Below are 25131 nucleotides of genomic sequence, written 5' to 3'. Positions count from 1 at the left end.
CACAGGAATCCCACATGGTGAGTGCCAGTCTGGCACAGGAGGTGTGGAAGCGTCTGGCAGCCACCTCAGGCTCGTGGGAGAAGGGACCCCAAGGTGTCCCCCACACTGGGGACCCCCAGCACATCCAGCATGGCCCCTCTAGGAGCCCTGTGGGGCTGTGGCCCTGCTCCAGTCGCTGCAGGGCTCTCTGTGGGTTCCAGAGTGTTCCAGAATGTTCCAATCTGCTCCCAGGGGAGTGGGAGCCCCTCTGTGGGGTGCAGGGCAAACCGGGGGTTCCAGAGGAATGGAAAGGGGCATCAGTGTTTGGGGTGCAGGGCAAACTGGGGGGCTTTGCCTTCCCCCCTGGATGACACCTGAAGGAAACAGCCAGCAGAGCTGGGCAGGTGCCATGAGAATTCAGGGGCAAATCCAACAAAGCTACAAAAAATTCCATATATTTTAATTGCTACGTGCACACAAATATCTGTACAAAGTCTTTGCTGCTTTCTGCTCAGCCTGCTGGGCCCGCTCCCCACCACAGCCATCCCTCCTCTCGCCATTGCCTCCCTCCAGAAAGCAGCTGATGGGGAAACTGAGGCAAGGAGCAGGGAGGGGATGTGGCGGAGCCAAGCCTGGACACCCTGAGCAAACACAGGGATCCTGCAGCTCCTCTTCACCCTGCAGAGGCCTGTGGACACCCAGCTGCTCCCAAAAACATTTGGCTGGCTCCTGCTGGGAGGTTCAGGCTGCCAGAACCAGCTGGCACTGGCCATGGCACAGCCCACAGAGGGGTTTTGGGGTTGTCACACCAAGGTGCTGATGCCCAGCTCCTCCTTTCCACTGGCACTGGGCTCAGATCCTTCCTCAGGCACCTGCACCAGAGACAAGAGAGGGGCAGAAATGGGCCCTGCACCAGAGAGAGACAGAAATGGGCCCTGCTCAGGGACAAGAGAGGGGCAGAAATGGGCCCTGCACCAGAGAGAGACAGAAATGGGCCCTGCTCAGGGACAAGAGAGGGGCAGAAATGGGCCCTGCTCAGAGAGGGGCAGAAATGGGCCCTGCTCAGAGAGGGGCAGAAATGGGCCCTGCACCAGAGAGAGACAGAAATGGGCCCTGCTCAGGGACAAGAGAGGGGCAGAAATGGGCCCTGCTCAGAGAGGGGCAGAAATGGGTCCTGCACCAGAGACAAGAGAGGGGCAGAAATGGGCCCTGCTCAGAAACAAGAGAGGGGGCAGAAATGGGCCCTGCACCAGAGAGACAGAAATGGGCCCTGCTCAGGGACGAGAGAGGGGCAGAAATGGGCCCTGCACCAAGGACAAGAGAGGGGCAGAAATGGACCCTGCTCAGAGACAGAGGGGCAGAAATGGGCCTTGCTCAGGGCAGAGCGGGGCTGGGTGGGGGCTCAGCTTGCACCAGGAAGGTTTAGATGGAATATTGGGGGAAATTCCACCACTGGAATCATCCAGCACTGGCACAGGCTGCCCAGGGGAGTGGTAAAGTCTCCATCCCTGGAGGGATTTAACAGATTTTTGGGGACTGGAGGGATTTAACAGACTTTTGGGGACATGGTTTCGTGGTGACCTCGGCAGCAGTGCAATGGTTGGACCTGGTGCTTTTGGAGGGCTTTTCCAATCTAAAACGAGTCAGGGATTCTCTGACCAGGGGCATTTACTGCACCTCTCCTAAATGCTGCTGCAAGAGGAGGGAGCTGGAGGAAAATACCCAACCCCTGCCGCTGCCTGAGACCCAAAAATCCCTTTTTACCACCAATTCCCAGCTTTACCTCCTGCAAGCCGGGGCTCTCCTTGTACTGGGTGTCCGCGCAGCACCTCGGCACCTTGATTTTCAGGATGGTTCCTGAGGACACCCAAAGCCGGGCGAGGGCGGCTGAGAGCGGGGCGGCCGCTGCTCGGGCTTCCCCTGACATCTAGCGGCGGCGGCGGGGACCGAGACCGGGGGAGCGGGGGGAACCGGGGGGAGACGGGAGCCGGGACTGGGGGGAACGGGGATCGGGGGCAGCCGGGACCGGGAGGAGCAGGGGGAACCGGAAGGAACTGGGAGCCGGGACCGGGGGGAGCCGGGGGGAACAGGGAGGAGCCGGAGAGAGCCGGGCCCGGGGGGAGCCGGGACAACCGGGGGGAGCCGGGACCGAGGGGAACCGGGAGGAGTCGGGACGGGGGGAACCGGCACCGGGAGGAGCGGGGGGAACCGGAGGGGAGCCGGGACCGGGGGGAGCCGGGAATCAGGGTGTGCTGGGACCGGGAGGAGCGGTGGGAACTGGGACCGGGGGGAACGGGGACCGGGGAGGAGACGGGAGCTGGAACTGAGGGAAACCGGGATCGGGGGGTGCCGGGACCGGGGGGAGCGGGGAGAAGCGGGGAGCGGGGGGAACCAGGACTGGGGGGAGCCGGGGGCAGCCGGGACCGGGGGGAAGCCGGAGGGAGACGGGACCGGGGATGAACGGGGACCGGGGGAAACCGGGACTGGGGGGTGCCGGGGAAACAGGGGCCAGGAGGTGCTGGGACCGGGGGGAACCGGGACCAGGGGGAACCGGCACCCTGGCACAGGGGTGCCAGGGGGAACCGGGATCCGGAACCGGGGGGAGCCCAGACCCCCGCGGGGAGCCCGGACCCCGGGAGAAGAGCGGACCTGGGCAAAGCCTCAATCCCGAGGGGAGCTCCGGGCACAGCAGGGAGCACAGACCGGGGAGAGCACGGACTGGGGGGACCCCCGGCCAGAGGGGAGTAAAGCCCCATGCATGGCCCCGGCCCTTCAAGGGAAACGCAGCCCCAAGGGGAGCCCTGGCCCCGATCTCGGCTGGGTTTGCCCAGGGCTGAGCCCCGCTGGGCTCTGCCCGGCCTGCCTGAGGGGATGCTTTGCTTTGGGGCTGCTCCCGCGCTTTCCCCCAAACCCATCCATTCCCTGCCCCTCCATCCCTCCGTGCTGGAGGCAGAACTCACCCGTGATCCAGCCCCCGAGCGTGGCAAGCAGCAGGGTGAGGGGCAGGGCACTGAGCTGCATGAATGCCTGGTCAGTGACTGTCCGGCTGCCCTGGGCCACCAGTGGGAACACCAGCTCCAGCCTGCATGTCAGACAGAGGACAGGCTTTGCGGAGCTGCTTTGTTTGGGGAGTTTGCTTGTTTTGGGAGCTTTGTTTGGCTCATATCTCTGGGTTTTGCCTCCTAAAGGGCTGCTGTACCAGGGGAGTGGTGCAGCTCTGATCTCAGGGGTTGTGGTGACCCCAGCTTGGTGCATAAGGCACTGGCATCCCCGATTCTGGCTCCTCTCACCTGTAACCAAAAGTGTCAGCGGTGGCCAGCAGCGCCAGCAGCGTCCCCAGCAGGGCCCCCAGCACCCCGGGCAGGCCGTGGGTGTTGTGCACCCCACAGGTGTCCTGGATTTTCAGCTTGGAGTGAAGAACAGGCTGGGGAGAGCACAGGGAAGAGCTGGTGGTGGGCTGGGATCAGCTGCCCAGGCGTTTGCGGGTTTGGGAGCAAATCCCTGGGCTGGGATCAGCATCTTTGAGGACTCACTGTGAAGAATCTGAAGCCAAGGTGGATGATGAGGCCAACCAGAAACCCTGCGATGAGGGCACCAAAGGGGGTGAGCAGCATCTCCCCAGCCATGCCCATCACGGCCACGGCAGCCAGGGTGGCATCTTGGAGCTGAACCTGATGGAACAAGACACGGTCAGGGGAATGGACTCCATGGAGAGCACCAGCATGGGGCTGGGAGAGGGGTTTGTCTTCCTCAAATTGGTGTCGCCATGATATTTTCTGAAAAATCCTTTCCTTAGGATTTTTCCTCCTGAGAAGCTGAGAGACCTCAGGAACAAAATGTAAACAATGGTTATCTGCTGCTGTGGAATGCAACAGGTGCATCTGGGATTGGTCTCATGTGGTTGTTTCTAATTAATGGCCAACCACAGCTGGCTTGGACTCTGTCTGAGCCACAAGCTTTTGTTATCATTTCTTCTTTTTCTATTCTTAGCCAGCCTTCTGAGGAAATCCTTTTTTCTATTCTTTTAGTATCATTTTAATATAATATGTGACCATGTTCACAGGGGTTTTTGGATGAGGGAAGAGACGAGGATCTGACTCCATGTTTCAGAAGGCTTGATTTATTATTTTATTATATATATTACATTAAAACTATACTACAAGAATAGAATAAAGGATTTCCTCAGAAGCCTGGCTAAGAATAGCATAGCAAAGAATGATAACAAAGGTTTGTGGTTCGGGCTCTCAGTCAAAGCCAGCTGACTGTGATTGGCCATTAATTAGAAACAACCACATGAGACCAATCCCAGATGCATTCCACAGCAGCAGATAATCATTGTTCACATTTTGTTCCTGAGGCCTCTCAGCTTCTCAGGAGGAAAAATCCTAAGGAAAGGATTTTCCATAAAAGATGTCTGCCACAATAATATATATAATAAAATAACAAATCAAGCCTTCTGAAACATGCAGTCAGATCCTCATCTCCTCCCTCTTCCTCGGACCCCTGTGAACATGGTCACAAATTTGTTCTTAATGAACCTTAATGAGCCTAACAGGCCTCCCCTTTTGCCCTGGGTGTGTTCAGGCCTGTTCCTACAGGGCAGGGTGTGGGTTTGTCCCAGGAGAGGACTGACCTACCATCCTTGGGGTGCTCTCCTCATAGAGCACAGGAGAGAGGATGAAGGTGGACACGGTGCTTGCCACCAGTGAGAAGTAGGAGTTGAGCACTGCCCAGTTCTCTCCATCGTGGTGGACAGTGGTGGTGGAGGTGAAGCTGGGCCAGAAGATCCACAGGTAGATGGTTCCTGCAGGGAATAGAACAATCTTGGTGCTGGAGTTGATCCCTTGTGGGACAGAAAGTTCCTGTGAGGGCCAAGAGATGCACGAGGCCACAAGGGAGGTTCAGACAGAAGACAAGGAAAAGGTTTTTCTAGAAGAGGGTGGTGCAGCCCACACAGGTCCCTGGGGAGGTGCAGGACATCTGTCCGTGATGTTTGCAGCAATCTCCTGCTCAAAGCCACACCCTCAGATTGGTGACAACCCTTCCACCAAGCAGCTGTAGGTGCTGCAGATTCGAGCTCCATACCAACCACAGCAAAGACATCCTTGTGGTGCCCCTTATCCTGCTGCTCTTCCCTCTTCCTCTTGTCCTTGTGGGGCTGGTACAGGACCCGTGAAACCATCAGGCCAAAATAAGCACCAAAGGTGTGCACGGTCAAGGAGCCTCCACTGTCGCTCACCTGGGGAATGTGGAAAACATGGAAAGTGCAGGAATTGGGGTGATGTGGAAACCCAGGGCACCAGGAATGTTCCTCTGTCTGCCCTGACCCCCAGGGAGCACTGACTTTGACCCTCATTCATGGAGAAAGTTTCCTAAACTTCAAGATAGACTGGAACCCACAAAAGTGTGAAATAAATTACAGAGAGTAGTGTAGGTTTATCACTTGGTGAGAAATTGAGATTTTTGGGGTTTTTAGTATGCACAGAGTGTCATCCTGGGTTTCTTCTTCATGGGTTTGGGTGGCATTTTGTAATTGGGCAGATAAGTCCCCATTGGGATCAGTTATTGGGTTAAAAGGGGAAAGAATCTAAGTGTTATTTCTTAATTGGATAGTTTAGTCTTAAAAGACCTTGTAACAAAAGATTATTGGCCATTTTGTGCCTTCTAATGAAAAGCTGCTGAACTCACAGCAGTGAGGCTGTTTTACTGATAAGAAATAATAAACACCTGAGCCCAAATATGAATTACTGTCTCAAGTGCCTTCAATCCAGGCCCAGGAAACCAACAACAACCAGTGCAAATACTACAGCAGGGTGAGGGATTTTCATCTCCAGATGAGGCAGAATTTGCCATAAGGAGCCACTCCCTGTCGCAGTGGGTGACTCACCCCTGTGAGACTGAGCAGGATGAATTCATTGAAGGTGCACGGGGGGACTTCCAGCATTTTGTAATTGGGCAGAAAAGTCCTCATTGCAGGTTCTTTGGGATCAGTTACTTCATTAAAAGGGGAAATATTCTAAGTGTTATTTCTTAATTGGATAGTTTAGTCTTAAAAGACCTTGTAACAAAAGACTGTTAGCCATTTTGTGCCTTCTAATGAAAAGCTGCTGAACTCACAGCAGTGAGGCTGTTTTACTGATAAGAAATAATAAACACCTGAGTCCAAATATGAATTACTGTCTCAAGTGCCTTCAATCCAGGCCCAGGAAACCAACAACAGAGACCCCCACAAGTAGTGCAAATACTGCAGCAGGGTGAGGGATTTGCCTCTCCAGACCAGGCAGAACTTGCCATGAGGAGCCCAAACCCAGGGCCAGTCCCTCTCCCAGTGGGTGACTCACCCCCATAAGCCTGAGCAGGACGAATTCATGGAGGGTGCACAGGGTCACTTCCAGCAGGGCCAGCAGCAGCATCTGCACAGGGCTCACCCTGCCCAGAACGGCTCCAGTGGAGATCAGAACAGCTGCGGTGCAGAAATCAGCACTGACCATGCTGGGAAGGAGAGGAAGAGTGTGAGGCTGGAGCTGGCACTGCCAGGGGTGAGCACAGGGACTGGGGAGAGCTGGCAGGGATCAGGAGCTGAAGAGGTGCTGGTGGCACAGGGATGGCTGGGCTTGAGGCAGGTGGGGACCAGAGTGTGCCCCTAAACCCCTTGGCAGGGCTCACACAGCCCTTGCCAGGGTGGGATGTTGGGAAGGATGGAAGTTTGACAAGAAATTCTCAATCAAAAAGAACTGAAAGAGTGCTGGATTTACCCTTGCTTTCTGGAGGTGATTTATTTACAGCTTGTACCTTCTCCATGCCCAGGTTTGGTTGGGCTCTTTCAGAGGACACGCCTCACCTTTGCTGGGGCAGAAAAGGAGCCTCCTCTGCACTCTCCAGGTGCTCAAAGTATCCAGACAAGCAAGAAATGGCCCCATCCCTTTCACCCCAAGCCCCTGAGCACTGCTGGGTTCTCAGGTCACAGTGGGGACACCAGGAGGTGGCTCTTTGGTCACCTGGGTAACTTCAGTTGCCCATTAGAGAATGAGCACAAAACCCTTCAGGAATCACCTTCCCCATGCTTGGAGCTGCTCAGTTCTTCCCAAACCCTGACAGAGACAGGGGGGAACCATCATGTCCTGCACCCTGGGGTGAGTTGGGTGTTCCAGGCTGCTCCAGTGGGGTGGGGAAGTGCTCAGAGGTGAAAATATCTGGGTTTGGACACAAACACCCCAAACCCGGCCAAGCCTCAGCAGCCAGAAATGGCCCCAGCACTGTTTTGTGTTGGGAAGGATGAAAGTTTGACAAGAAAGTCTCACAGATATGAGTGCTTAGCTTTAAATGTAGAGTCTGATGAAGGAATAAAGATGGAAGCAAGTTTTGATACAGAAGAAAAGAATTGCTGAGCCAATTTTACTGGATAACCAAGGAGGCAAATGGTATTTCATGTTAGTTATGAGGGGTTTTTATGGCTTAGAGCAAAGGATAAACCCACCCCAAACAAGATGTTTTTACTAAGCAGAAAGACAGCACGGCCAAACAAGGCAGCAAAGTTTGCAAGCAGAAAAAAGGTCTCAGAATTTTCCCCGGCAAGAAAACTGATAAACAACTTGTAGCTTAAACTGTAATGTACTGACTTTTAGTGATTGGAGAACAGTAACATGAATATGGCAATTATAGGGGTTATGATAGGCTATAGGTAAAATTAAGGTATATATTGGTTCTAGTGTATTAAGATGCTCAGCAAAGAAAAGTTTATAATGTAATGTAACCAAAAGAAAAGTATATAATGCATTGTAACCAAAAGGAAAGTTTATAATGCATTGTAACCAGAAGAAAAGTACATAATGCAATGTAACCAAAAGGAAAGTATGTAGTGCATTGTAATAAAAAGAAAATTTTATAATGTAATGTAAGCAAAAGAAAAGTATATCATGCAATGTAACCAAAAGAAAAGTATATAATGCATTGTAACCAAAAGAAAATTTTATAATGTAATGTAAGCAAAAGAAAAGTATATCATGCAATGTAACCAAAAGAAAAGTTTACAATGCATTATAACCAAAAGAAAAGTTTATAATGCACTGTAACCAAAACCAAAGGGTCTCCAGGCCTGCCTGCAGCTGGAGCTGATAGCTGTAGGCACAGCTCTCTCACCCACAATCCTGGACTGCTGTAACTCTTGGATACAATAAACTGCATTTTGAAGAGCCACCTGGAGTCCCACATCTCTCATTTAGACTCTTACAGTGGTACTCAAACAACCCCATCCCACTTGTGTGCAAAATGCTCCTGCAAAGCAGAGCCCCGAGTTTTACAGAGGAGGGAGCCAGCGTGCCAGGGCTGGGCTGGGCTCAGCAGCTCCCTCCAGCCTTACCTCCGAGCTCCCACGGAAATCTTGCCGCTGAGGAAGAAGAAAAGCATGCCCTGCATGAGCACAGCCCACTGGATGGAGAAGGCTGTGATGAGGATGATGATGGCAGCACTGCCCGGCCCATAGCGGCTGAGGAAGGCCACCAGCAGCCCAAAGCTGAGGAGCAGCTGGACGTGGACATCCTGAAACCCTGTGGGGGGAGAGGCACAGGGATGGGTCTGGGGGTGCTGAGGGAGGGCAAACACCCTCCTGATGGTCCCTGAGGGGACTCAGCCAGGGCTGAGACACCCTGGGTTTGGGAGATGAAGGCTCACTCCTCTTTATGTGAGTCTGGAGCCACGGTGGAAGATTGTCAGGATCTTTAGCTGGTCAGAGTGACGCCAAGAAAAGTTGGAAAGTTTCTATTCCCAGCCCAGCACTTGAAGAAGGAGTCAGGGCTCTTCAGTTCTCGGACTCAAGGTTGTTTATTGTGTCTTATCTATAAAAAATTTTCTCCTGCCCTGCCGAGGTCCGTCCAGCAGGACAGTTCCAGGCACACTGCCTGCCCCTGGGGCAGTGTTGTCTTTTTATACTAAAAACTACGTGTACAATGTTTACAATTACTTCCCAATACCTATCACCTGTGTTAGGCAGTGAGCTTCTACCTTAAACCACTCTAAAAGTGCAGAAGATGGAGGCCAAGAAGAATAAGAAGGAGAAAGACTGGACATGCCCAGATCCCTCCATCTTGCTCCCTGAACCCCCATATTAAAAACCCCAAAAATCTATTTTCCACCCTGTGATAGCTTCACTATTATTCTACTTAAACTGTTGTGGCTTGCTGATCTTCATATAAGGTTGGTAATTTGCTCCATGGGTCATAATCAAAACCACACAGGTGTTTTGGGCTTCTGAGCCCCCTGGCAGGGGTCTTGGACAGCCAGAGGGATGTCCTGGGTTCCCACAGAAGATCTTTCTTGGAGATCTGCAGTGGGGAGTGCCAGGGACAGCTACAGCCACCCCTGACCCTCTGCAGCCTCTCCAGGCCACCCCATCCTCATCTGCCCCATGCAGATATCTCATCACATTCTCCCCACAGCACAGAAACCTCAGAGCTGGCTGCACCCACCAGAGCAGCATCAAAGTGGCTCTGAGATGAGCACCCCTGAAGGCATCATGTCCCAATTCACAGGATGAGCAGAGAATTGGGGTCAGTCTGGCACCATTCGGTGGCAAACCAGAGGATGGGGGGCCTGATTCCTGCTCGGGCTGGATGCCCTTTGCACAGCTGACAGCTGTGGGATGGGCTGCTCCGTGAGTCACTGCAGGGTGGGGTTACGTGGGCAGGAGGAACCGGGAGAACCTGCTGGATGCAAACCCCAGCTGGGAAGCTCTGCACACCCTGAAGTGCCAGGAGCAGCTGCTGTGCTCCCTGTCTGGCTTGGGATGATGATCTCTAGATTTTCTCTGCACTCAGAGACCCCTTTTGAGCTCAAATCCTCCATGGAAGGGGCTCAGTGTGAATCCCCTGGCACTGCAAAGCCAGGTGGGAAGCTCTGCACACCCTGAAGTCCCAGAAGCAGGTGAGTAGAACCTGGCAGCCGCCCTGGCTGTGCTCCCTGCCAGACATGGAATGATGATCCCATTTTTTCATAGAATGAGAAAATGCAGTTTTTCACTGCACTCAGTGACCCCTTCTGAGCTCCACTGCTCCAACACACACCCCAGCCCCAAATTTCCCTCTTTTGCTGCAAGTATTTCAGAAATCCTTGCAGCGTGTCTGCTCTACCCCTCTGGGAGGCCCCAGCACCCCAAGCCTGCAGTCCTCTGTGAAGGGGCTCAGTAAGAACCCAGCAAACCTGGCTGGGAAGCTCTGAAGTGCCAGGAGCAGCTGCTGTGCACCCTTATCAGGCATGGAATGATGATCCCCAGTTTCCCACTGCACTCAGTGATCCCTTCCGAGCTCCACTGCTCTAACACACACCCCGGCCCCAAATTTCCCTCTCAGATATTTCAGAAATCCTTGCAGCGTGTCTGCTCTACCCCTCTGGGAATCACCAGCACCCCACACCTGCAGCTCGATGGTGCCTCTCTGGTATCTCTGGAGCCAGTGCCAGCCCTGCAGGTGACACCCAGTGCCATCCCCACATCAGGAGGGTTCTACTCACAGGGCTGCAGGAAATTCGGGTCCTGGCTCCTCTGGCTGCAGTTCAGCTGAGGGGGGCACGGCCCGGGGCTGCCCTCGGGGCTGTAGCGCACCAACACCGCGAACAGGAGGATGAGGAGGATCTGCAGGAGGAAGCACAGCCCCGAGAACCACAGCCTGGAGGCGGCTGCGTGCTCAGGCATGTCGGGGGGCAGGTGAAACCCTGCAAAGAAGGGGGTGCATGGGGAGGGAGAGCCAGTTTAGGGCTGAAACTCCTCCTGCTGGGGCGGCTGCCAGCTGCTCCTCACCTCGAAGGGAGTGCCGGGAGCAGGGCAGCGCTGCCAACACGGAAATTCGGGCTGGGATGCCCTGGCACACCTGCGCAGGTGGTGATGCCACACCAGGTGGCTGCAGGCACTGTGCTGGGAAGTGTGTGGCATCGGTGTTCCTCTCTCTGGGCAGTCTCGGGGTCTCTAGCTGGTCACTGTGAGCCCTGAGAAATGTTAAAAAAATCTCTTTTCCCAGCCCAATGGTCGAAGAAGGAGTCGGGGCTCTTCATTTCTCAGTCTCAAGGTTGTTTATTGTATCTTATCTATAAAATTCTTTTAAAAAAATTTACAATTACTTTCCAATACCCATCACCTATGTTAGAAAATATTTACAGTTACTTTACAATATTTACCAAAAAATATTTACAATTACTTTCCAATACCTATCACCTATGTTAGACAGTGAGCTTCTACTCTAAACCAATCTAAATGTGCCACCATCACAGCAGAAGATGAAGAAGAAGGAGAAAGGCTGGGCATACCCAGATCCCTCCATCTTGCTTCCTGAACCCCAAATCTATTTTTCACCCTGTGATAATTTCACTATCATTCTACTCAAACTCCTGTGGCTTGTAACTCCTCACACAAAGCTGGTAATTGCTTCCAGCCCTTGGGATGGTGTTAGCTTTTTATACTAAAAACTACATGTACGTTATTTACAATAATTTCCCAATACCTATCACCTATGTTAGACAGTGAACTTCTACTCTAAACCAATCTAAAATTGTCAACATCACAGCAGAAGATGAAGGCCAAGAAGAAGAAGAAGGAGAAAGGCTGGGCACGCCCAGATCCCTCCATCTTGCCCCCTGAGCCCCCATTCTAAAAACCCCAAAAAATCTATTTTCCACTCTGTGATAAATTCACTATCATTCTACTTTAACTGTCGTGGGTTGTAATTCTTCATACAAGGTTGGTAATTGTTTTTTCCAAGGGGTTTTGGGCTCTGTGCCAGGGTCTCTGAGCCCCCTGACAGGGCTTTGAGCCATCCAGGGCAGCCAGAGGAATTTCCTGGGTTCCCACAGGCAGGAGATGTTGGGGGAATGTATGAGATTTCTGCCTCTGCGTTGTGGAAGCACGGTGGGTTTTGGGGACTGGGTTAGGCAGTGGAGGTGGAGGGTGATGCACAAGGGCCTGACCTGCTGTGGAGGTGCTGGCTCAGCAAAGCTTGGCTCCAATTCCCTGGTCAGAAGGAAAAATGAGTGTTCAGGAGGCTTTGGGGGTGAGGTTTCCTGTGGGGTCGAGAGGAGAGAAGGAAAATCTGAGTTTTTAAGAACAAGGAGCAGAGTCAGAGGCTCGTGATGGAGCCAGCCAGATGCTGGTGAATCTGAGCACCAGGGGCTCCTTGGCTTTTCTCTGGCTGCCTCTGCTGCTGCAGAGGTGTTGTAGAGTGGGTGCAGATCCCAAAAAGGGAGAAAAAGAGACAAGGAGCAGAGAAATGACTTGGGAAGTCACTTGGGTGACTCCTTCCCACAGCGCTGGGCCAAACTCTGAACTCAGATAAGCAGTGGTGGGCTGGGGTCAAACCCTGGTGCTAACAGGGTGGGAAAGGGGGATGAGTCACACATGGGAGCCCTTGCAAGTGTTCTGCCTCGGGCTGTGGTTTGCTGAGGGCTGGGGACTGTAGCTGGTGCCTTCACTTGGGAAAAATGTGAGAAACAGCTCGTCTGTGATAGCACAGAGCTGGGAATCAGCATCCTGCAGCCAAGAAATCCAGAGCTGCTGCTGGGGGATGTGAAAAACGCCAATCACTTGTTTTTAAAATTTGAAAAGTTTAATAGTAATAAAATGGTTATGAAAATAGTAATACAATTAGAGTAATAATAATTTGGATAATTTGAATTAGGACAATGTGAGAGAATAAATACAAAGAGTTATTGACATCTGGGTACCTTTTTCTGGGCAGCACCAGCCCAAAAAAGGACCCATGTTAACAAAGGATTAACCCTTAAAAGCAACAGCCTGTTGCATATTCATACACTTCATACATGATGCATAAATTCCATTCAAATACAGGATTCTGTCTGGTCATCGTCAACTTCTTCCTCTGAATTCTGACAGCGCCTTTGAGGTGGGAAGAAGTTCATTTCCTGTGATAAGAGAGCAATAAATTCTCTTTCTCTGAAAGATTGAGGTGTCCTGTGGCTGCTATCTCACTGCAAGTCCTTTCTTTAAAAAAAGTATCCTACATAGCACAGTTTCTATTTTAACATTTTGTTATAACCTAAAACTACTTAAGAGAATTAATACAGCATCACTTTCTAACACAACACATACCATATTCATTTGAATATTTGCAAAAAGCCAATCATAAAATACATGCATTTTTCACAGGGGAGAACAGGACGTGCTTCTGCAGCCGTGGGCACAGGAAGTGTGAGGGAGGGAGATGACAGACTCCATGAAGAGCCTCGGACCCAGCCCATGACCATGAGGAGCTGCAGGGAGGAGTTCGCAGTGCTGCTGCTCCAGTTTAGCCTCCCTCAGCCCGGGAGAGCAAAGCTACAGGCTCCTTTTGCTCATCACAGCGATGATCACAAAGTTCTGAGCATTCTGAGCTGGAAGAAGCGTTGGGGAAGATGGAACAGGAAAGCCGTAAAATATGATTGTCTGGCAAAAGATTTTGTGAATATAGAAACTATAAGTGAGATTGAAATGAAAGGAAGCTTTGAGATCCCTCAGTTACTGAACAACTGGAAAACAATGGTGTGGCTGCTGAAGGTAATCCCCTTGTGATGGAACAACACCCTTTGCTTGCAGACAGGCCCAAGGCTCAGAGCAGACCCTACAGCTTGGCAGAAGGGGTCCAAAGAGGAGGTTTTAGGGTTTAAAATGTAACACAGTGTGGTAATGTAATGATTCTTATAGGCTGTATGGAAATGCTATAGGATTTGTATATTGTACTAGATTGGTTAGTGAGAATTAGAATATTCAACACAGAAGAAGATTTATTGTATTGTAACGGGAACCTCACCCTCTTACCCCTTTTACTCTCTTACCCTTTTTACTGTCTTACCCTCTCACCCTCTCTCCCCCTCTCTTCTCTCGGGCCTGCTCCAGCTGTGGCTGCAGCTCCCAGCAGGGCCCTGCACCCAGGCCCTTTGCAATAAACCCCAAATCCCAAAAGGCCCCTGCACCCAGGCCCTTTGCAATAAACCCCAAATCCCAAAAGGCCCCTGCACCCAGATCCTTTGCAATAAACCTCAAATCCCAGCAGGGCCCTGCACCCAGGCCCTTTGCAATAAACCCCAAATCCCAGCAGGGCCCTGCACCCAGGCCCTTTGCAATAAACCCCAAATTCCAGGACCTGGCTTCAGAGATCTCTCATCTCCGTCCATCCTTACCATCCTACTCCCTGATGCTCCTACAAAGAAGCTTCCAGTTCAACCTGCTGCCACCAAAACTGATGTCCCTCCTTGAAAAGAGGCTGGGGGGACTGGGGAGCAGGTGGGGGGATGAGGGCACCCCGATGCCTTTCTCCCCTGTGGGGCTGTTTGCTGTGCTGTGTGTGCCATGGCCAGGCCAGGCTGGTGTTGGGGACAGTCACTGCTTGTCCTGTGCTTCCTTCAAGAAAAGCTTCCTCCATCCTTGGAGATGGACCCTGGGGAAGGAAGGAGTTGTGGCAGCCCAGAACACAGCACCATTGTGTGCCTGTGCTCTGCTCCTGGCCCGAGGGGATGCTGGGGAAGCCTCTCTGATGCCTTTTTGGAGGGCAGGATAAATCCAGAGGCACTCGAGTGGTGGGGCAGCCCCCTTGCACAACCCTCCAGAGCCTCAAGGGGTGGGAACACCATCCCTCCATCAGGGATGAGGAGAGGGGAAATTAAATTTAATTAATTAAATTAACCATTGCCCTGCTGTCTGTGGGCTCACAGAGCCCATTCCAGCACAGGGGGGCTTTGCCAGCCCAAGAGGTTTTTCCTGAATTCCCAAAGGGAACATCATCCCTCCATCAGGAGCAGAGAGAGGGGAATAAAATTAACCCTTGCCCTGCTGTCTGTGGGCTCAGAGAGCTCCATCCCAGCACAAGGGGGGGTTTTGCCAGCCCAAGAGGCTGCTGGAGGCCGATGCAGAACTGAAGTCGTCCACCCTGAATTCCGAGTCGTTTTCCCTGAATTCCCAAAGCTGTGCCCTGCAGATAAAGGGATGTTTGTTACCCGGGCACACTGTGTTTTGCCGAGCAGAACAATAAAGAGAAAGACACTCACAATGGGAAATTGTGCTTCCTCCTCCCTGTGCGCTCCTCGGGGAGGTGTTGGAGAGGGGACAAAATAAAAGAGAAGAAAGCAGGAAGAGACGGTGACAGGGCAGGGCACCATGGGAGCGGGCATCAAGGGCCAGGGGGGTGCCAGGGCACTGCCCGCCCCAGTGCGGTGACAGGGCAGGGCTGGCTGGGAGCACCTGCTCGCCACCTTCCGTGTGTCCCCGTGTCACCTCTGTCTTCGTGGGACCCCCAGCCCCACCATGGGGTGTTGGTGACAGAGGAGGGCAGCAGCAGGAGCTGCTCGTGGGCACGGGGCATTGGATGGGCACAGCGGATCCCCCAAGGACCTGGCTGGGCACGGTAAGAGAGCGGGGCAGTGCCAGCAAGGACAGTTGGCACGGGCAGTGGGGTCCTGCAAGCCATGTCCTCTCTGCACAGCAAATGTCACAGAGAGCCCCCCCAGAGCAGGGTGAGACCCTCCAGGCCCCCCCAAAGCTGGGGGGTGCCCCACTGCATGTCCCTGTCCCCTGTTCTTCCCCCCAGGGTCCCTCCTGCCCCCGGCTCTGAGGATGCACAGGCTGCTCCTGCTCGGCTGCCTCTGGCTCCTGGCAGCACCCCCAGGGTCCAGCATCTTCCAGAGGCCAACGGGGACCCCAGGTAGGGAGCAGGGACTGGGGGGCAGGATGGGGAACCCTATAGGGTGCAGGGCCTAGGGGGCAGCATGTGGGGCCCTATAGGGTGCAGGGATTGGGGGGCAGGATGTGGGGCCCTATATATATAAATATATATATACATGTATATATATACATATGGATGTGGAACCCTGTAGGGTGCAGGGCCTTTGAGGCAGGACGTGGAGCCCTATATATATGTATATATATGGATATATGTGTATATATATGGATGTGGAGCCCTGTAGGGTGCAGGACCTGGGGGGCAGGATGTGGAGCCCCTATAAGGGAGCAGGGCCTTTGGGGCAGGATGGGGAGCCCTATATAAATGTATATATATGGATGTGGAGCCCTGTAGGGTGCAGGGCTTGGGGGGCAGGATGTGGAGCCCTATATATATGTATACATATGGATGTGGAACCCTGTAGGGAAAAGGGCCTGGAGGGCAGGTTGTGGGGCCCTATATATATGGATATATATGGATGTGGAACCCTATAGCGAGCAGGGAATGGGGGGCAGGATGTGGGGCCCTATATATATGTATATATATGGATGTGGGGCCCTATAGGGTGCAGGGCCTGGGGGGCAGGATGTGGGGCTCTATAGGGAGCAGGGCCTGGGGGACAGGATGTGGACCCCTATATAAATGTATATATATATATGTATATTTATTGGTATATATATATATATATATATATATATATATATGTATATATGTATATATGTATATATGTATATATGGATGTGGAGCCCCTGTAGAGTGCAGGGCCTGCAGGAAGGACTGGGCACTGCTGTTTGGACACAGTGCTGGAGAGGGGAGGTGCTTTTGGGTGGGTCCAGTCTGGGCAGGAACTGAGCTGTGCCTCCTGAAAGTGCAGGAGAGGTGAAGAGGAGCCAGGATATGGATGATAGAAACCATCAGACACTGCTGAGGGTTGAGGGTTGATGCAGAGGAGCCAGGATGGGTGATAGAAATCATCAGACACTGCTGAGGGTTGATGCAGAGGAGCTGGGATGGATGACAGAAACCATCAGATGTTGGTGAGGGCTGAGGCTGCTCTGGGGGTGTCAGAGGGGTGGTGCTGAGCCCACCTGGGGGGCTGCAGCCCCCCTGCACCTGCAGTACCTGCTGGAGCCCCTGCACCCCACGGTGCACACGCAGCGCGGTGCCACGGCCACCCTGCCCTGCGTGCTGCGCGCTCTGCCTCGCAACTACCGCGTCAAGTGGAGCAAGGTGGAGCCGGCCAACTACGGGGAGAACATCATCATCATCACCAACGGGCTGTTCCACAAGAACTACGGGCCCCTGAGCCCGCGGGTGCGCCTGCGGCACAGCCACCGCTACGACGCCTCGCTCACCATCAGCAACGTGGCGCTGGAGGACGAGGGGCGCTACCGCTGCCAGCTGGTCAATGGGCTGGAGGATGAGAGCATCTCGCTCACGCTGCACCTTGAGGGTGAGATTGGGATCATTCCTGGGGGATGAGGGGCTGCTAATGCTGCCAGCTGGTCAACGGGCTGGAGGATGAGAGCCTCTCGCTCACGCTGCACCTTGAGGGTGAGATTGGGATCATTCCTGGGGGATGAGGGGCTGCTAATGCTGCCAGCTGGTCAACGGGCTGGAGGATGAGAGCCTCTCGCTCACGCTGCACCTTGAGGGTGAGATTGGGGTACAGCCCTGGGGGATGAGGGCATCTCACTCACGCTGCACCTGGAGGGTGAGATTGGGGTACAGCCCTGGGGGATGAAAGCATCTCACACTGCACCTCGAGGGTGAGATTGGAATGATCCCTGGGGAATGAGGGGTGCTAATGCTGCCAGCTGGTCAATGGGTTGGAGGATGAGGGCATCTCGCTCACACTGCACCTCGAGGGTGAGATTGGAGTCATTCCTGGGGGATGAGAGCATCTCACTCATGCTGCACCTTGAGGGTGAGATTGGAATGATCCCTGGAGGGTGAGAGCATCTCGCTCACGCTGCACTTCGAGGGTGAGCTTAGGGTGCATTATAACAGTCTGAGGTTTTGGGGTCCATCTGACCCCGGCTGCCATGGGTGTCTCTTGTAAACAAAGTCCCCTGACAAAGGCAGGAATGATGCACCTGACTCAATCTTATCAGAAGGCTAATTTATTACTTTATTATGCTATATTATATTAAAGAATACTATACTGTACTAAAGAATACAGAAAAGATGCTTACTGAATGCTAAAAAGATAATAATGAAAACTCAATACTCTTTCCAGAGTCCCGACACAGCTTGGTCCTAATTGGCCAATGAGTCAAAACAACTCACACTGGAGTCCAATAAAAAAATCACCTGTGGGTAAACAATCTCCTAACACATTCCAGATGAGCACAACACAGGAGAAGCAAATGAGATAAGAATTGTTTTCCTTTTCTCTGAGACTTCTCTCGCTGCTTTTCAGCTTCCCAGGAGAAAAACCCTGGGCAAAGGAAGTTTTTTAGAGAATGTGAATGCCACAGGTGTCCCAGATAGAGAAGTACCACTCAGCACAACCTGCCCAGGTCCCTCAGGCAGGCTCCCAGCCGCAGGCAATCTTAGCAAGCAGCTTAGCTCTTAAGTCAGATCAGCTCTTTGATGAATTCAGCTCTTTGGTGAATTCAGCTCTTTAGCAATTTAAGCTTTTTGCTTGCTGAATGCCTCGGCACACACAGGGATGAAAGAGGAGTTGTATGAGGTTCCACAGATGTGTCTTTATTGGCAGCTTCCGTGAAGGGTGACAGTGACAGCTCTTGTCCTGAACCCACATACCCTATATAAACCCCTAGTTCTGCCTGAACTGGGCAGAAATTGGGGTTTATATAGGGTATGTGGGTTTTGGGAAATAGTCCAAGAGTAAGGGTCGAGGTGAATATCACCTGTGGTCTTAGAGAGAGATAACAAGGGTCTGAAGGCAGAAGAGAGGTCTCTTGGTCCAGTCATCATGACTAGGCATTTCTTATCTTCTTATCAATTGACATTGCAGGCCCTGTGGCTGCTACAGTCCATCCCTGGGGGATGTGGCAGGAAGGGGATGCTCAGCTGGAATGTGCCTGTGGCTCTGTGCCTCCACCCCCATTGCATGGCCATTCCCCAGCCTTAAATTCAGCACTGAATCCCCAGAGGTGTTGAGTCAAACCCTCCTTGGGGAGAGCATTGCCCTCACCCCATCTCTGTCCCTCCAGGTGTCGTCTTCCCTTACCAGCCCAGCAATGGGCGCTACAAATTCAACTACCACGAAGCCAAGCGAGCCTGCGAGCAGCAGGACTCTCGCCTTGCCACCTACCAGCAACTCTACAAAGGTGAAGCACCCAAAAAACCTCCTTTTTAGCCCAAACCCACGCCTGTCTGGGGATGGGGAGGGGGGAAACACCAGTGTTATGAATATGAACGAGGCCAAACTTTCTCTGGAGAAAGAGGTTCTTGTTTATTAAAATGGCTGCAAGGAATGGAGTCCCCAGGATAAGCCCAAGCACCCACACAGCAAGCCAAAACCAGAACAGTGCGCTACCCCCAGGTGCACTGGGTTGTCCCCACAAAACAAGTTTCCAAAATGAAGAACCCTGACCCAACCGAACTCCCCCCATTTATAGCCCCCTTGGAGTCCAGGATTGGTCCATTTTGGATCTGCATGGTGATTGATCCATTTCCAGGCTTCTCATTGGTCTTTAACACCGTTTATTCTGGACCAATTGTTTCTGCAGGACTTCAAATGATGGTCAAATCTTCCATCCAATCCCTCTTCAACCTCACCTTGCCCTGCCAGACCACCCTTCCACCAAACTCTGGACCGTTCTCCTGGAACATTCCACTCTTAACATAATACAATTAATATAACATAATTAATACAATATAATTGAACAACACCCTAATTTAGCATAACTTAGCTTTTACCTATAACACCATGACTGAGCTGCCTCTCTCCCCACAGCCTGGACAGAGGGGCTGGACTGGTGCAATGCTGGCTGGATCCTGGATGGGACCGTGCACTATCCCATCATCAACTCGCGGGAACCGTGCGGCGGCCGCCTCCTCCTGCCCGGGGTGCGCTCCTACGGCGCCAGGGACAAGCAGAAGGACAGATTCGATGCTTTCTGCTTCACTTCTGCCCTTCAAGGTAGTGCTACGTTCCCCTGTGCTGCTCACAACGCCCCCGAGCCCTGCTGCCCACCCGGATCTGCAGCAGGTTGTTTCGTGCATTTGCGGGTTACGCAGATGTCTTGGTTTGGAAAGAAAGGAGTCTGCTAAGGAAGGCAGGAGCCTCCCCTGAAATGGAGAATGTAAAACCCTCCCCACCCCTCCAAATTGCTATAAATTTTAAATTAAGGGGCTCTCGGGGAAAAATATGGGAGCAGGAAATAATAGTTTTTTAATAGGGAAGGAAAATATAAGAAGAAAAAATAAACAATGCAGTTCACTAGAACAACACTGACAGAGTCAGAACCCAACCTGACACCCTGTGGGGTGTTGGTAGCAGTCCAATTGGAAATGTGGCTGCAGCCCTCCTGCAGTGTCAGGTGTGGTTCTGTTAGAGCAAGGGGAATCTGTAGAGAAGGATGTATTCTTCCTCTGAAGATCCAGTGGAAGAAGAGACAGCTGCTGTTCCTCTGGGGAATCCTGTGGAGAAAGCCATGCTCGTGTCTCAAAACCTCTGGATTATATCTGGGTAGCAATGCTTGGCTCCTCCCTCTGGGCAGAGCATCTCCCAATGGGATGTTATAGTTCTTATCAGCCATGCAGTGACATTCAATAGTCTGTTATCAGCAATGTCCCCTCCCGAGGGAGGTGTGATTGTGATCACTCAAAGAGAGAGATAAAGCAAACTGCCCACTTGACAAAGATAATCTGCCATACAGATGGTAATGGAAAACATCTTGCATTGCAATCTGGAGCACCAGACGAAGGAAGGAGTGATGAATCTGACTACATGTTCTTAGGAGGCCGATTTACTATTTTATGATGTATATTATATTAAAGAATGCTATACTAAAACTATGCTAAAGAATACAGAAAGGATACAGACAGAAGGCTAAAAGATACTAATGAAAAATTCGTGACTCTTTCCAGAGCCTTGACACAGCTTGGCTGTGATTGGTCATTGAGTGAAAAACAATTCACATGAAACCAATGAAACAACCACCTGTTGGTAAACAATGTCCAAACCACATTCCAAAGCAGCAAAACACAGGAGAAGCAAATCAGAGAATTATTGTTTTCCTTTTTCTCTGAGGCTTCTCAACTTCCCAGGAGAAAAATCCTGGGCAGAGAAGTTTTCCAGAAAATATGACAGTGAGAGTTGTTTGCAGGAAGGGTGCTCACCTGTGGTGTCCCCCCTCCATCCCCCAGGCCAGGTCTACTTCATCTGGGGCCACCTGAACTTCAAGGCCACATGTGGACTTTCATTCACATGAAACCAATGAAACAGCCACCTGTTGGTAAACAATGTCCAAAGCAGCAAAACACAGGAGAAGCAAATCGTATAATATTGTTTTCATTTTTCTCTGAGGCTTCTCAGCTTCCCAGGAGAAAAATCCTGGGCAAGGGGATTTTTCAGCAAATGTGACGGTGACAGTTGTTTGCAGGAAGGTTGCTCACCTGCCGTGTCCCCTCTTATATTGGAATATTACCAATATAGCCAGATGGGACATGCCTGAGCTTGTCTGGCCCTTGATGCTGAACCAAATAGTGGCAACTGTGGTGTTTCACCCCAGAGACACTTTGGGCTGGCTGGGTATGTGGTGTTTCACCCCATAGACACTTTTGGCTGGCTAGATGTTGCAGTTGGGTGCATGGAGACAAGTCCAGGCCTGCAGGAGCTCTGGTGGTGGTGGGATGGATCTTCCCCCATAGCAGGGTCTCTTCCTCGGGTTTATCTCTGCTGGACAAGCTTTAAGGTGATGGTGAAGGAAAGGAGTCGGTTCTGATGGAGGGTTTGGATGCAGAGCTTTATTCTGGCCCACAGGGCTCTGAATGCAGCACCAGCTCCAACAGAACTCCCTGAGCCCGTGGTTGCTGCTCCTTTAACCCTGGGGAGAGGGGCAGGGAAGGGGTAGGGAGTCACCAAGCAGGTACAGGAGGAGAGGGACAAAGGACACCTGGATGGCCCAGCGCTCCCCCAGGGGTTTGAATGTGCCAATCACTCAATGCCCTTCTGGAATTCCAGGACTGACAGACAGTGCTGGGAGGGGAAAGGAGAGGTGACTGACACACCTGGGAGGGAATTATCAGGGGAGGGACCTGAATTTCTGAGCTAAACCCTGAAATCACAACGCAACACCCTCTCCATCCTCCAGGCCAAGTCTACTTCATCCGGGGCCACCTGAACTTCAAGGAGGCGGCGCAGGCGTGCCGAAACCAGGGTGCTGCCCTGGCCAAGGTGGGCCAGCTCTACTCAGCCTGGAAGTTCTCGCAGCTGGATCGCTGTGACGGGGGCTGGCTGGCGGACGGCAGCGTGCGCTACCCCATCACCACGCCCCGGCAGCGATGCGGAGGGCTGCCCGAGCCCGGCGTGCGCAGCTTCGGCTTCCCCAGCAAGGAGATGAGGACCTACGGCTCCTACTGCTTTGTGGGCAAGTGAGGACACGGGGCTGAGCAGCTGGGACACCGCTGGTGTGGTGTTTGTTTGAGGACACACAGGACAGCGCTGGTGTGGCGGTGTTTGAGGACGCATGGGACACCGCTGGTGTGGTGGGGTTTGTCTGACGACACAGGGGACGGCCCATGTGTGGTGGTGTTTGAGGGTCCCCAGGATAAGGGAAGAGATGAGAACACCATGTTTCAGATGGCTGATTTATTATTTTATTGTATGTATTATATTAAAGGAAAATTAAATACTAAAACTGTACTAAAAAAAGAGAAAGGAGGACCTACGGCTTCTACTGCTTTGTGGGCAAGTGAAGACACGGGGCTGAGCAGCTGGGACAGCGGTGGTATGGTGGTGTTCGTTTGGGGGTACATGGGACAGTGCTGGTGTGGTGGTGTTTGAGGGTCCCCAGGACAGGGGAAGAGATGAGAACACCATGTTTCACAAGGCTGATTTATTATTTTATTATGTATATTATATTGAAATGATACACTAAAACTATACTAAAGAAAAAGGAGGACCTACGGCTTCTACTGCTTCATGGGCAAGTGAGGACACAGGGCTGAGCAGCTGGGACAGGGGTGGTTTGGCCGCGTCTGAGGACAAAGAGGACAGCGCTGGTGTGGTGGTGTTTGAGGGTCCCCAGGACAAGGGAAGAGATAAGAACATTGTGACTCCATGTTTCAGAAGGCTGATGCATTATTTTATGATGTATATATTATATTAAAAGAAAATTATATACTAAAGAAAGAGAAAGGAGGACTTACGGCTCCTGCTGCTTCGTGGGCAAGTGAGGACACAGGGCTGGGCAGCTGGAACAGGGGTGGTTTGGTGGGGTTTGGGGACACACAGGACAGCGCTGGTGTGGTGGTGTTTGAGGGTCCCCAGGACAAGGGAAGAGATAAGAACATTGTGACTCCATGTTTCAGAAGGCTGATGTATTATTTTATGATGTATATATTATATTAAAAGAAAATTATATACTAAAGAAAGAGAAAGGAGGACCTAGGGCTCCTACTGCTTTGTGGGCAAGTGAGGACATTGGGCTGAACAGCTGGGACAGTGGTGGTTTGTTGGTGTTTGAGGGTCCCCAGGACGAGGGAAGAGATAAGAACACCTAGACTCCATGTTTCAGAAGGCTGATTTATTATTTATGGCATATATATATTATATTAAAAGAAAATGCTATACTAAAACCATACTAAAGAAAGTGAAAGGAGATGTCAGAAAGCTAGAAAGGAATAAATAATAAAATCTTGTGACTGACCAGAGAGTCCAACCCAGCTGGACCATGATTGGTCATCAAGTAAAAACAATGCACATGAGACCAAAGATGCACCCGTTGGTGAACCATCTCCAGACCACATTCCACAGCCATCAGTTATTGTTTAGCTTTTTTTTTTCCGAGGCTTCTCAGCTTCTCAGGAGAAAAATCCTACTGAAAGGATTTTCATAAAATATGTGAGTGACAGTGGTGGGAAACCAGAGCTCATCACCTGGGCAGAGAGCTGGAGGTGAGGAAGGAGGGGTGATCTTCTCCCAGAAGGTTTGGGTGGTTTGTGCATCCTCTGGTAGGGCTGGGTGTGGGTTCTTGGTGCATCCCCTGATGGAAAGGGTGCCCATGTCCCACCTCTTGAGGCTTGTGGGGTGTTTGGGACTTCCTTGGGGAGTGTTTGGGACTCCTTGTGGGGTATTTGGGACACATGGGGTGTTTGGGACTCCTTATGGGATGTTTGGGACATGTTGTAGGGTGTTTGGGACACATTATGGGGTGTTAGGGATTCCCTGTGGGATGTTTGGGATACCTTTGTGGGGCATTTGGGACTCTCTGTGGGGTGTTTGGAACACCTTGTGGGGTGTTTGGGACACATTATGGGGTGTTTAGGACTCCTCATGGGGTGTTTAGGACTCCCTGTGGGGTGTTTGGGACTCTTTGGAACACCTTGTGTGGTGTTTGGGGACTACTTGTGGGGTGCTTGGAACACATTGTGGGGTGTTTAGGACATGTTATGGAGTGTTTGGGACTCCCTGTGGGGCGTTTGGGACATGTTATGGGGTGTTTGGAGCACCTTGTGAGGCTCTTGGGACACCTTATGGGGTGTTTGGAACACGTCGTGGGGTGTTTGGGACTCCCTGTGCAGTGTTTGGGACTTCTCGTGGGGTGTTTGGAATACCCTGCGGGGTGTTTGGGGCTCCTTATGGGGTGTTTGGGACACCTTGTGGGTGTTTTGGGACAAGTTGTGGGGTATTTAGGACACCTTTTTGGGGCGTTTGGGACTCCTTGTGGGTGTTTGGGACTGCCTGTGGGGTGTTTGGGACACCCTGTGGGGTGTTTGGGACTCCCCACAGGAGTGGTGGTGTCTCCATTTCTGTGGCTTCTGAGGGTGCCCAGCTCTGCTGGGATGTGAGGACACTTTGGGACCCGGTTTTGTGGCTCCTGGGGGTGTTTCTGGGATTTGGGGGCATTTTGGGGTGGTTTCCGCCTGTTTCTGTGACTCCTGGGGGTGTCTCTGGGATGTGGAGGCATTTTGGGTGATTTCTCCCTATTTCTGTGGTTCCTGGGGATGTCTCTGGAATGTGGGGGCATTTTGGGGTGGTTTATCCCTGTTTTTGTGACTCCTGGGGGTGTCTCTGTGCCCAGGCTCCCCCCTGCTGCCACCCTCCTTGCTTTGGGGCTGTGCAGTGCCACCCACCCCTGTGCCAGCCCCTCCGCAAATAACCAGCTCACCACTCTGTGCCATCTGTTTACTGGTTTTAATGCCCACAGCAGCACGGGGAGGGGGTTTGGGCAGCAGGTCCCCACTCCAAGCCTGCTGCAGCAGCTTCTGCCTCTCCAGGGAGGTGCAGGAGCCCCCCCAGACCCCTTTGGGTGGGCGCTGAGCT

General features: G+C 52.2%; 2 protein-coding genes across 2 annotated transcripts; one reads left to right on the top strand and one right to left on the bottom strand.

The window, feature by feature from the left end:
• Positions 1-2221: 2221 nt before the first annotated feature.
• Positions 2222-10663, bottom strand: RHBG (Rh family B glycoprotein). The gene is made up of 9 exons (XM_054292689.1): positions 10483-10663; positions 8339-8525; positions 6321-6471; positions 5065-5218; positions 4617-4783; positions 3513-3650; positions 3270-3403; positions 2940-3061; positions 2222-2376 (listed from the first exon to the last, which is right to left on the bottom strand). The coding sequence occupies exons 1-9, from the start codon at positions 10661-10663 to the stop codon at positions 2222-2224; spliced, it is 1389 nt and encodes a 462-aa protein (XP_054148664.1).
• Positions 10664-15126: 4463 nt separating this feature from the next.
• HAPLN2 (hyaluronan and proteoglycan link protein 2) lies at positions 15127-22689 on the top strand. Its single transcript, XM_054292822.1, has 6 exons — positions 15127-15353; positions 15537-15650; positions 16771-17121; positions 18851-18967; positions 19597-19782; positions 21959-22689. The coding sequence occupies exons 2-6, from the start codon at positions 15563-15565 to the stop codon at positions 22240-22242; spliced, it is 1026 nt and encodes a 341-aa protein (XP_054148797.1). The 5' UTR covers positions 15127-15353; positions 15537-15562; the 3' UTR covers positions 22243-22689.
• The last annotated feature ends 2442 nt before the right edge of the window (positions 22690-25131 follow it).

Source organism: Melozone crissalis, unplaced genomic scaffold (assembly GCF_028551555.1).
Source record: "Melozone crissalis strain CALT ecotype California unplaced genomic scaffold, PUWL_Pcris_2 ptg000114l_1, whole genome shotgun sequence".
NCBI lineage: Eukaryota > Metazoa > Chordata > Aves > Passeriformes > Passerellidae > Melozone > Melozone crissalis.
The sequence above is the reverse complement of the archived record's forward strand: the minus strand, read 5'-3'. Positions and strand labels throughout refer to the sequence as shown.

What these genes read in the sequence shown, in the direction of transcription:
- RHBG (XM_054292689.1), bottom strand. Translation starts at nt 10,663, where the DNA reads ATGCCTGAGCACGCAGCCGCCTCCAGGCTGTGGTTCTCGGGGCTGTGC. An exon ending in TCCTGCTCAGGCTTATGGGG is followed by an intron (nt 5,219 to 6,320) that starts GTGAGTCACCCA and finishes CACATTCCCCAG; the next exon opens with GTGAGCGACAGTGGAGGCTC. An exon ending in AGGAGAGCACCCCAAGGATG is followed by an intron (nt 3,651 to 4,616) that starts GTAGGTCAGTCC and finishes TTGTTCCATCAG; the next exon opens with GTTCAGCTCCAAGATGCCAC.
- HAPLN2 (XM_054292822.1), top strand. Translation starts at nt 15,563, where the DNA reads ATGCACAGGCTGCTCCTGCTCGGCTGCCTCTGGCTCCTGGCAGCACCC. An exon ending in GCTCACGCTGCACCTTGAGG is followed by an intron (nt 17,122 to 18,850) that starts GTGAGATTGGGA and finishes CTGTCCCTCCAG; the next exon opens with GTGTCGTCTTCCCTTACCAG. An exon ending in CTACCAGCAACTCTACAAAG is followed by an intron (nt 18,968 to 19,596) that starts GTGAAGCACCCA and finishes CTCTCCCCACAG; the next exon opens with CCTGGACAGAGGGGCTGGAC.